At 37.3% G+C, this 12,849-nt stretch overlaps 1 protein-coding gene across 2 annotated transcripts in view; it reads right to left on the bottom strand.

Moving 5' to 3' along the window:
* Positions 1 to 11,697, bottom strand: part of LOC149071025 (synaptic vesicle glycoprotein 2C-like) — a 32,801-nt gene extending 21,104 nt beyond the window's left edge. The window contains exons 1-4 of one of the 2 annotated variants that reach the window (XM_089248610.1): positions 11,462 to 11,697; positions 10,206 to 10,320; positions 5,720 to 5,997; positions 2,339 to 2,489 (exon numbers count right to left, since the gene is read on the bottom strand). In XM_089248610.1, the coding sequence (XP_089104736.1) occupies positions 2,339 to 2,489; positions 5,720 to 5,956 (388 nt within the window). In that variant the 5' untranslated portion in view covers positions 5,957 to 5,997; positions 10,206 to 10,320; positions 11,462 to 11,697. Of the gene's footprint in view, positions 1 to 2,338; positions 2,490 to 5,719; positions 5,998 to 10,205; positions 10,321 to 11,355 lie in introns of both variants that reach the window. The other variant, XM_089248611.1, reaches the window with a different exon arrangement.
* Between the last annotated feature and the right edge of the window lie 1,152 nt (positions 11,698 to 12,849).

Below are 12,849 nucleotides of genomic sequence, written 5' to 3'. Positions count from 1 at the left end.
AGGTCCTAGCTCAGGGGTCCTGCTCCAAGATGGATGCCATGGTGAGATCTAACGCAATGTTCTGCTTGTTTCAAACTTTCTTGAGAATTAATTATTCATTTAGCCTAATCGGCTATCTTACAATATGTACAGGAAACTACCCTGCTCATCATCTTGTGATAATTTTGTCTCGTAATTTAAAAAATTTACACAATTGTGCATACAGTGGAACTTTGGGGTTCACCAACATAATTCATTCCAAGAATGCACTTGTAATCAGAAACACTCGTACATAAAATCAAACTTCCCTATAGAAAATAATGTAAAAACTCCAATGATTTGTTCCACAACCGTCTCTTCTCACGCCAGCCAGCCACAATTTTTTCAAAGATATTGTGTGCAGGCTGCATATTAGAGGCTCAAATATTTCTGGAATGACAAAGATGAGCAAGCTTGTCAGGTGTTAAGCCAGGATTACACTATATAAAACTTTTATAAAAATTCTTTTATAAATCTTGACAAATGCAACAATACTTGGTTACATTCAAGCAAATGTAACCAATAGGCTTATTAGTTGTTTTTTAAGTTTTATGAAAGATTTTTATCGAACTTTTATAGTGTAATCCCAGTCTTGATGCAAGCATTTAGGAATTCCAACTTGCATTAACATCCAACAAGAGGGTGAAGACAGTCTTTCATGGGCTTGTGCTTAAATGCAACTGCCATAGTCAGTAACATCTTAACCAAATAACCTTAACACATATGCATATAATTTTTCAATTTGGTCTTTCATTGAAATAATCAAAAGCAGCTCTGAAAATCGCTTAAGAATAGCGTCTTAACTCATTCAGGCAGCCTTGCCCTCAGGGGCAGAAACCAAACTGTCAGCATTTTTGTTGTGATTGTGTGACGCTCAACAGATAGGATAAATAAGCAAAATCGCATAGTGCTCATCTAGAAGGCTTTGGTATAGGTAACACATACTCAACCCATGGCCCTTGGAATAATCTGAGATGGCTCGCAACTTCAAAAAGATAATTTTGTAAATATTAACTAAGCTCCACATTTCTAGATCACCTAAGTGATCCACAGTGCAGTTCCATGTGGCCAAAGGGGCCTGTGGCAAATTTACAGATAACTCAAGCAGCCTATAATGCATTTCCAAATCATTTAAGTGTCTCACTGCACATTAACAGATAATTTAAGTGGCCCAACACATATTTACAAATCACTGAAGCACACTCACAGAACACTTAAATGACCCGCTGCACATTTATAGATCACTTAAGTCTGGGGTTCCTAACCTATAGGTCGCAACCCAAACTTGGGTCGCAGGTACTTCTGAGATGGGCCGTAAGAACTCATTTAAAATCCAGGAAAAATGCACATTTCTAAATTAATGGAAAAATGATTATATAATTGATGAAAAATAGTTCTAAAATTAATGGAAACATTTCTAAAATTAATAAAAAATAATTGATAATTAAAGAGAGAAATATTTCTAGAGTTGATGAAATAAAACACAAGAACTAATGAAAAATAATTCTAAAATTAATGAAAATTCAGAATTTATGACAGAAATAATTTTGAGGATTATTGAAGGCTTTCAATAACCTGGACCCCCCCCCCCCTCCTGTTTGATTCAGGTCCTTCAGCTCAGGCCCTGTTGGCCCACCTGTTAAGAAATCATGGACTGGGTTTAACTAGGTTCAAAAAGTAAACATTTTGTTAATCAGAAATATTTAACAAGAAGTTTTAAATTAAAAATAGCTGATGGGTCGTTAAATTGGTCATGTTGATTTTGGGTCACAGCAGAGAAAGGTTAAGAACCTCTGACTTAAGTGATCCACAGTGAAGTTCCATCTCATCTGAGCGGTCCGTGACAAATTTACAGATTACTCAAGCGGCCCGTAGCACATTTTCAAATCATTTAAGTGACCCAATGCATATTTATAAATCAACAAGGCAGTAAATTTTGTTACATTAAAAGTAAATTATTTTAAGTTCATAATCTTGTCTTATTGCTACGTGATGCTCATTTAGATGTGGGTTGCGACAAGTGGTTAACCCCATCAACCAAGGATCTCATTATGCGAGGTCATACTTCAGACCCGTAGACCCCCCCCCCCTCCCATTTACTCAAGATCCTACTGAAGTCTATAAATTTAACGGTCACAGTTATATTGCCAAGATAATCAAAGATGGATATCAAGCTAGTATAGAAAGCAAGGTAACAAATATAGGTAACTTTTTTCATATTTCCTATGGCTATTCATGGAACAATAGAAAAATACAGTAATGCAATCTACAGCGAATGTACAGAAAGATGAAGTGAATCAAGTCCAGGAAATAAACATACCCAGCCATCTTTTATGACATTCACCAAGACAGAGATCTCGCTCGGCACTGGGCATCACATATGGTATTGCGAAAAGCTCAACTGCATCTGATGCTAAGCTTAGGCCACACATCACCATAACTGTGCGTTGGAAGGGACCATTGCCACCAGCCTGTTTGAAAATGGAAAATATATATAAGAGCTAGAACAGCGTTCTTCAACCATCTCACAACTGCAGACTGGTGAAAGAATTTGAATAGTTTTGTGAACTGGTTGAAATAATTTGCCGGCTGGCAAACAATTATAAATAAATATTAGAAATAATTTTTGCGAACTGACAGAAAAAAAAAAATTAACACTGTGGTGCTAATAATGCACGGACCAATAAAAAATAAATACAGTGAAATCTCGATATAACAATACTCTGCAGACTAAGAAAAACCATTATTGCGGAGAGATTACCGTTATATTGAGAGATGGTAGTTTAAGATTAGTGTCTACAGGCTTTTCCAAACAAGACTTGAAAAAATATTATTTGTAGGAAGATTTATCATTATATCGAGTATTGTTGTAGTGAGGTTTCACTGTAAATAGTATAAGTAATTTTTCGAATTTTTTACTGCACTTAAAACAAAAAAAAAATCACCCTCTGTGAAAATGTTTTTGTCACAAACCGCAATATTCCAGTTCCTTCAATTTTAATGAGTTTTTACACTATTCAAGAATTTATGGGGCACCCTGTACTTCTTACTTATAACTTAATTGACTTATAACTTACTTATAAGTAAGTTTACTATAACTTACTTATAACTTGAACTGATCAGTAAGCTTATGTTAACACTAGAACGACGGAAGCTGTAACGGAAGCCTCACGACACAGTGCGTGAAATTAGGAAGGCAGATTCATGTGTCTCCAGTGGTGTAGATGGTAGCATGCTTGCCCGGTTTGCAAGAGGGCCTGGGTTCGAGTCCCGGCGGAGACGTGATGACTTTTCTTTCCGAGCTCACCTCAGCATAATATCCGGAAAATAACTGTTTCCTTGGAAGCTGTAATTCTTACTACTACCACCCCCACCTAACTGTACATGAACATTCCTCTATGGAATTCCTTATGAATCGGTAGGTGTCGGAATGTGTGTTCTGAGTGTATGTGTGGCCCTAATGTATTGTTAGAATTGAGCTTATTTCGCGTTCTTGCTGGTGCTGTCATCTGCCTTCCATATCTTGAAGTAAAGATGGTAAATGCACAAATTTTGATGTTACGTCAGCGTCGTGTTGTAGGTCTTAGAGTGACTTTTTTTTAAATGGGAGACCAGCACGCATTCATGTCTTGGAAAACCACAAAAAACCAACTTCAGCCAACCATCACTCTGCATCGACAGGGTATGAACGAAAATCCTTGTGATGAGAGTCTGGGTCGGGATGATGTTTGAAGTGCATTACACTCCAAACCTTGTCAATGGACTGCTAAGTGAAAATATAGCCATGATTCACACAAGCTCAAAAAATCATAGCTAAACCTTTTTTCAAAGTAACAAAACACAGGGTTAGTCTTTGACATTACAAGCATTTTTGTCTGGAATTCCCAAAAAAATTGATACATGAACAAGGGTTTATTGTAAAACTAAGTCAAGGAGAATGAATAGATACTGTTTTGAGTATTAGTTTAGTAAAGGAAAATAATTTAACATATTTTAGCATGTATAAGGGATACCTTTTCACCAAAAACTGGGCTCCAAAAATCGGGGGGGGGGGGGTGTTATACATGATTGCACAGTAGCACTTTGACCGCAGTGCTACTATCTCAGGTTGTTGAAATTTCAAGACTTTTTTCTCATCTTGGTAAGGCTCTTAAATTCTGAAATTACAAATGTTCTAGATTTCTTAGTCTAGTGGTAAAATGGAGTTCTACCTAGAATGATGATACGATACTAGAACGATACAGAGATATTTAACGAATATGATTGCAAAACATGCTTCAATTGGCATGCTTCAATACGAACATTAATATTAAGGCAACAGGTGTTCTATCAAGGTGTTTGTTTATCTTCATACCCATTTTGTACCATTAAATGGTACACTTTTGAAGAAACTCATCGTTGTATGTTATTCAATTAATTAAATATATCTATGGATCTTTGTGTTTTTACTGCATTGCATTCACTGATACTGCAACGCAATTTTCATTTTTAATGATTTTACTCATGTACAGAGCTCCAGCCTGAGGGCCAAGACAGTTCTTATCATTTTTTGTTTCTTTACATTATAAATCCACTATATAGAGGCCCAATAAAGATCTAACCACATACCATACTTTCCACCGAGGGAAAAAATTAAAAATAATTCTGTGGTTGATAAGCAGAGAAAATCTAGGTCTTGAGCACCATGCACAACACACAAAATTGAAAGTGCAGACAGAGGAAATTTCTGCCAGAAATTATGTCATTCCAGATAATGGGTTATCGTTGATGTTTTTGACAAAAATAATTGATTCATTTAGAGCACAATGCATTCGACATCAAAAATCCTACGTATGTATTTTGGATTACTCAAGATTTAGTGACTCTATTCACTGTTTTGCATTTCACACATGCAACCTCTTTGAAAATTTTGGAAGCGTATTACACTCCAAACCTTGTTAATAGACTGCCAAGTGAAAATGAAGCTATGAATCACACAAGCTCAAAAAAATCATAATCAAACCTTTTTTGGTTAACTGGACAAGGGTTCATTGTAAAACTAAGTCAAGGAAACTGAATAGATACTGTTTTGAGAAGTTTCAGCAAAGAAAAATAATTTAACATATTTTAACGTGCATAAGGAATCTCTTTTAACCAAAAACTGGGTTACAAAAACGGAAGGGGGGGGGGATTTTTATACATGGATAGTACTATATACATTTCCAACTTTTTTTCCAAAATTTTAAGCCAAAAAAAATCAAGGCATTCCTTATCATGGGCAGAGAAATGGGAGCATCAATGATGGAGCTGGTATATGGATATACAGTCAAACCTCGTTAATGAGTCACTCTTGGGAGAGCAAAAATATGACTTGATACGCGGAGTGACTCCTTAAACGGAGTAAGCCATAGCTGTGCCATTTCCTGCCTGAAGATAATAAGGACTTCCAAAAAGTGATCCGGTAAGCGGAGTGACGTGCTAACCAGGTGACGCACTAACGAGGTTTCACTGTATATGTGAATTGGCATCCTCATCATCATGCCTCTCCATCCTTTCATGGCTATCTTCGCCCATGTTCCTCATACACTTTAAAATATGGTATGTTGTTTTTTTTTTCTATTGAGATCAAAATGACTGTGTCTAGATAGCTCAAAATTCCTGTTGTTCTAGCGTTAATAATTTGAATATTAGATAGAGATTCTTCGCGATAATAAGAACCAACCTGATGAAGAAGATCTTCGTGGTACCTCGAAGCTACAAATTTCTCTTCTTCTGCTTCATCCTCCCTCCGTTGTTGGGAATTGCTTGAGCTGTTAGTAGTTGGAGATAGGCACCATGTGTCAGGTAACGCTTCTCTGTGGACCAGAGACGCGCTCTCTTCCTCTATGTCTTCATTACCACGGTCCGATATCCGCCTCTCGATCGCAGACTGGGGATCTTGCTCTCCGGTTTGACGCATGATTGATTTAGCATTGAGCGTTTGATAGTTCTTCTTCTACTCTATAGAAAATAATAATGAATAAGCAAATTGGTAAGTGAATTTTGAATAATAGACATAAATATGCAGTATTACAAATGAAGTAAAAAGGGCTAGGAATAAAGCAAGCTGTTACATGGTTTTGAAGGGAAAAAAACTTGAATTTTGTTATTAAATTTTTTTTAATATGTACATAACATAATCCTCATGTATTTCCAAGAGATCTGTATGATCTCTATCCAGGGAATTTGTAACTGTTAATAGCCTGCCTGAACTAGGATTCAAACCCAGACCTGCACAGCAAGAGGATAGCTCCCTAACCAGATCATGGCCCGCCGCTTTGTCTCAATGAAGAGATTCTAGCCGGTGGTCGTAGAAGACCTGGACCATGCTGGAAGCTTTGCATGTATGTATTGTGAACCTATCCTGAAGTTCCTGTGTAATGCTTGCTCTGGGTAGTGCTGCCATCTACCGTTAATGTTTTTGGAACTATGAGTGACGTGTAATGATTGAATAATTGCGTTATTCCTTAATTACTCACTGCCTGGCAGTCGAGCGGTTAGGATATTATTGAAAATTATAAATTTTTTTGCGAAGCTCAAGGTAGCACCTTGTTCACCTCTAACCAGTGCTGACACTGACTTCAGAAATACAAATAACAATGTCAAAAAAATGAAATATTTTCTAGAATTTTTTGAATTTCACCTACATGCGTGAAATCCAATACTCAAACATTTTTAAGGTGGATCCACACCATGCACTGTCCTTGAGTGGTTTTCTGAGCTCACAACTAATGCGTAAGGGTGGATCAACTGAAAACGGGACAGTTGTTATCATTTGGTTTATTTTTGTATGAGTGTGTCAAAACTTTGTGTAGAGGTAAAGCAGAATGTGTAACGAAGGCAACCCCTGCTGTGGAATGGACTTGTCCTAGGTAGTCACACGGAATCACATGATATGTGCTAGTGGCTGACAGACAAAATCGCTCAACAGGCAATCAATTATTTTTTCATCTGCGTCTGCGGAATGTTTGAGCAAAGAAGAGCAATGTGGTGTTATTCTTTTTTAGTGACAGAAGGAATTTGAGTTCGCAAAGTGCATTGCCAAACAAAGGCAGTGTAAGGAAAACATTTTTGCCCACCCCCTCTCACAACTTGAAAATTCAATCATTTTTTATGGTATTCTTTGTTCCCACCTAAAACTGCCACCCCCCCCCCCTTTCCAAATTTTGCTGCCCAGAAGAGTTGCCCCATCTACTTCTGGCTGGAGCTTACCCACTGCCCAGGTGCAAAGCCTTATGCGCCGCCGCCCAAAAGATGATCCTGGTGGGAGGCTGACAGAACTATATCATAGGAGACCCTGGGATAAACCTATTTTGCTTTGAGAAGAGAACCTCACACCTTTCTTCATCGAGAAAATGAACGTGACCATGTTCCGATTTTAAAAAAAATGTCTCGCTTTCAAAACAGAGTTGTCTTTTTTTCCCTCATTATTTTACCATTCTTGATTATACCAGATAATCCACAGAAAAGTATTTACTGATTAGGCATCATTACTTACAACTTACACTCATACCGTAAAGATGAGGTATAACGAAGCAATTATTATTTAGAAATTTATTTCATAGGCGTTTCTGATGCTTCAGGACAACATCAGAAGCCAAATTATTTCCTTTATGTTTGTTTGACTGTTTCGGAAAAATTACTGCTTGAGAGCACAAAATGGGCACCACACTTGCCCCTTGTGATAGAGTACATTTTTATTTCTGGTATAACTGTTCCTGGCTTTGTCTTTACCCTCGAGTTTGCTCAACACCTCCATTGTCAACGTATGGCTCAAAAGCGTGATGTAAAGTGAATTTTTACTGTATGAAATTTTGTAAATATTTTGTGTCCAACAATAGCCCAAGCTACCATCCTCTTTTAACCTCTGTCCGGGTGCACTGTACCCCTTGCAACCTTGCTTAAGCCGCCCCTGGTTCTGGCCCTGTCAGGGGGGGTCTAGAAAGAACATTTCTCATGAATACCTGAATGTGTATATATAGGGACCTAACACTTCGACAGTTACACATATTTAGATAACTCCTTTGAAAATGGGCAGGGCCTGTTTAGGAAAGACGATGCTTTCCCCCCATTCTCACTAGCAGGGAGCCAGATTTTCAGTGATTGGATATCTGCCCATCATAACAATATGTCAACAACATGAATAGGCCTATTGTAGGTTAGTCACAATGGGCCTCACTGAGTGTTTAAATTTTTATGAAACCCAGGAATGAGAAATGATCATTTTCACCAACTTTTTTCTATTTTTTTGGATTCATACAAAAAGATCCTTATTTTAATTGAAAGATATAAATCAATATTATAAAATGAAAATCTCGATCATCAACATTTTCACATTCACAACAGAGTATTTGATTGAAAATAATGAAATTATATAGGAGCTCGTAACATCACATAGAAATATCTAGTAAACTAATTATCACCCGAAAGTTTCAAAAAATCGAAAGAAAATCGAATATAGAAGAAATAATTGAGTAAAAGAAAAAAATCTTTCACCACAACACCGCACATTTGCTCCTCGAGATAGCAGTTACAATGCAAGAGATAATAGCATTGTTACCGTGTGCTTTCTGTATTGTGTAAGTGTATAGAGAATCCTACAATGGCATGATCTCTTCTGAATATTGAAGGAGGAGCTCGTCAACTGCATGGGTGGCAGATTTACACAAAGAAAGTAGGGAAAGGCAACTGATCCGGCCAGCCGGATATATACGGTGCTGCCCAGATTTGCAACAACTTTTTGTGCGGATATATATGCTGCTGCCCATTGAAGGGTTAAAGCCAGACAACCAACTTACTAAAAAACCGATTTATTGATAAAAAGTGTAAAATGAGCTTATTGCGCCAGTTTGTCCAACACTGCCGAAATAAGTTTTTCAACAGTGCATGGTTTTTACTCACTGGTCTTTAGATTTTCAGTGGTATGTGCAGCCATTAACAGGGCTGCAACTAGATGTTTAGTCAGCATCGACAAGCATGCATTTTGGTTGTTGTGTTATTGTAATGTTGACGGAAAGATTATAAAAAATGAAATTTTTGCCCCTCTCTGATCCAGCGCCCCGAGCACCAGCTGTTGCTGATTCCCCCTTAGTTGCAGCTATGGTCATTGAGAAATGACCTCCCTCGATTTGCTCCATTCAATCATGTTTAAAAGAGTTCTTTTAATATCTGAAAAACCGTAAATTTTTTATTATAAAATCTTTTTTTTTTCCAGACTAAAAGTAATGACGCCATTGATTCCCTTTGTTTATACTGCTTTATCATAGGTTGACCATACGTTTCATATTTGCGAGGACAGTCCTGTACTTTCTGTTTCTCTGGCTGTCCTGACATTTTACAAATATGTTCTGGTTTTTCATGTATTTTCAACAAAGCAAACATTATTCTTCAAATAAATGATTAAAATTACCTTCTCAACTCAGAAATTATATTATGATAATTACAACTACAAATGAGAATATTCATCTATCTATTTATATATATATAATGACATGTCCCGATTCATCATCGCTAAGCCAAAACCATTCAAGTTATGGGTATGAAATTTGGTCAGTAGTTTCATTTCATGAAATAAAGAACTACTAAGGAAAGGTTTTTTTTTTAAAAAGTCGACCCCTAAGAGCGTCATGGGGGGGGGGGGGGGTTCAAAGGTTATACAGAGAAATCATGCCGAGCCGAAACCGATGGAGCTATCTATATTTATGAAATTTTTGGTCAGCAGTTTTATTTCATGACACACATAAAGACTCACCAAGAGGATTTTTTTTTCGAAATTCAGCCACTAAAGTGGGCATAGGGGCTCAAAAGTTATATGGGGTAATCATCGCTAAGCCTAAACTGCTGGAAGCTATAAATATCAAATTCGGTCAGTATTATATTTTATAACATAGAGACTCTCCAAGACGGAATTTCTAGAAATGCAACACCCAAGGAGAGTCACGAGGGATTCAAATGTTATTGGAAGGAATCATTGCCAAGCATTTTTCAGATGGTGGAGTTCGACTATACATATATTTCGGTAACAAACCTTGATTACTTAATTGTGCAACACAAATAAAAATATGAAGCTCATAAAATGAAAAACAAATACATTTTCAATGGGGGGAATCTCGCTATGCTCCATCTTCCGCTATCGATAACAAAGACTCAAAGAATTCAATGAACTTTACCAAGTAATTCGATGACGCAATTTCAACAAACTACAGGTAACCGGACTGGAATAAATTGATGCTGCAGAAATAACATTTCACGTCTTATGCTCAATATCATCTTCTCTGGGAAATCCTAAGAAAAAAGAACGGAAAATGGAATGATTATGCAAGCAAAAGTTCACTTACTGGCACTAAATACTTCATTTGTTTTAAGATGCATTAACACTCAAAATATTATAATATTTTCAAAAACAGAAGAACAATCGAATGATAAAAAATAGAAATACAGTCGAATCCCGTTACAACGAACTCCAAGAGACCAGAGAAATCACTTCGTTATAACGAAATTTCCTTGCAAATTCCAGTTTTTCGTATTGTTCTTACGTAAACTTATCTGGTGGATTATAAGTGTTCCTTAAAATGAGATTTTCATTATAATAGTATTCGTTAAAGCGGGATCCAGCTGTAGAGGCTAACCATTAGAGCCCCAATTATATGCATATCTTGGCCTTTTTCAGCATTACATATATATAATGCACATAAATCAAAGAATTTTCAGAGTATAATGCATATTTTTGAAGGTTTATAGTGCTATTATGTATTTTTTGAACTATAAGTGAAGTGTAATGATTGAACATTTGTACTGTTGTAGGCCTATTACTCTCTGTGGCGAGACTTTTTAATAAAGAGATCCGCTCACATTTGCGCCTCGAACTCCAGAAAACGAACTTCAGTCAACTGACTATGTGGGTCCAGTAAGATTTGGACCCGTGATTGAGAAAACACTGCTTTACAAGATTAATTTTTGGACATTAGTGGATATTGCAGTGCAACGGAGCAACAGGGATTTAAAATTTTTTTTTGATATTTTCCTGTTATGCGAAGTCCTGGCACCACGTCGGAGCTGAGGGAGGCCTGAGCAAGAGTAGGGCCTGTTTCTCGCATGTGCAAGTGGAGCACATGCCACCAAAACTGGCTGCATGTTGAATTTCAAGTTCAGCCCGCATGCTTCGTCTACATATAGGAGACCCAGAAAATTCATATTAGCCCAGGGGCCCGATCCCACGAATAACAAGGCCATGGATAAAGGGCTATTCCTCTCATTCACACCAGTTATCGTACCCCCACAAAAATCATGGGGGGGAAAAATTGAAATAAAAACACAGACATCCAATGCAAGCCGAAGATCCTGGGTTCGACACCCGGCGCGACTCATCCATCCATACATTGGCTAACACGAGACGAAATTGACAAAAACAGTTTTAGAAACGTACCTTGAATAGGAGCATCATAACAAAATGTACATGTTTGTGTGCGTACAACACAGAGGGCCAACGCGCAGCCGTGGCGGGTAATAACAAGGGCGTGAGTGAGCGATGTACGAAAAAATCGAAGATTCGATCGGGAAATGGGGACTTCATCCCCACACGCATTGCTATGGATCCCAGCAGCTGAAGCTATCGATCGATCCCGCGTCATCCCCGTAAAAACAACAACAAAACACACACACGTCAATTCGATTATTCAGGGTTTTTAGCAATCAAAGCTGTTTCCTGAAATGGAGTTGAGAGATTAACAACGTGACCATATATTGCAAACTTTCCAGGGGGACAGCCTGGTTTTTTTTTTTTTTTTGGGTCGTCTATTAGAGAAGATATAAATAGGGCCTAACTTAAAAACTTATATTTCTTCTCAATGGGTCGACTCCGCTTTTTTTTTTTGCAAAACATGCCTCAGTTTTTAAACAGAGTTTATTTTTGAATTTGTTATTAAGATGTGGCTGAGAGAGGGAATGCACAGGAAGGAGAAAGGGATTATATAACTTTTATTAATAGCTCAACGAATGTAACAGGGACGAAATTATTTTGCGGCCCGGTGCAAAAAAAAAATTGTGGCGCTCTAACCTTTTGAGGGGCACTACATAAAAAAAAAAAAATTTCCGAACTAACTTCATATACTTGATACATAGGACTCATATAAATGCATTTTGCATAGGCTGACCATATTTCCTTGAGAGAAATACGGGACATTAAGGTTCTAAATACGGGAAAATACGGGACATCGCCAATTATCGCCAAAACCAAACAAAGTTGCCAAATGTTGTTGAAATTACGAAAAAATCAAAATGGCGGGAAATGAACCATTACTGCAAATTGAAGTGGATTAAAATGAATTCCACGAAGAAAAACGTTCACCAAGACGAATGTGGGAGATTAATATTCTCTTTTATAGTTGTAATTATCATAAATTATTTTATGATAATTACAACTATAAGAGTTGAAAAATAATGTCAATCTTTGACTTCAATAATAAGTAAATATTCAAGTAGGCTTTGTGTAAAATACGGGAAAAACCGGGACACTTTTGCCAAAAAGTCGGGATGACCAAAAAACCAGAAAATACCGGGACTGTCCCGGGAAATACGGGGCGTATGGTCACCCTAATTTTGCAACTATTCTTTTATTTTCATCAAAATCCAGCGAACAACAGGTAGTCGCACAGCGGGCACACCGCACACCTAGAACACTGAAAGCTTCCCTAGGATGTGATGCAGGAAAAGCAACATTTTCTTTAAAAAAAATTCCCTTTCCACCGATTTTGAAGGCCAAAATGACCAACATAAGCATATTGATAGCTGGTACATCTCTTTCAATGAGATGGC

The sequence above is a fragment of the Pholcus phalangioides genome, unplaced genomic scaffold (genome assembly GCF_987345545.1).
Source record: "Pholcus phalangioides strain wild (caught in Gottingen) unplaced genomic scaffold, Ppha-v1.0 ptg000020l_1, whole genome shotgun sequence".
Classification (NCBI taxonomy): domain Eukaryota; kingdom Metazoa; phylum Arthropoda; class Arachnida; order Araneae; family Pholcidae; genus Pholcus; species Pholcus phalangioides.
Note: the sequence above shows the minus strand (reverse complement) of the source record. Positions and strands in the feature narration are given on the sequence as shown.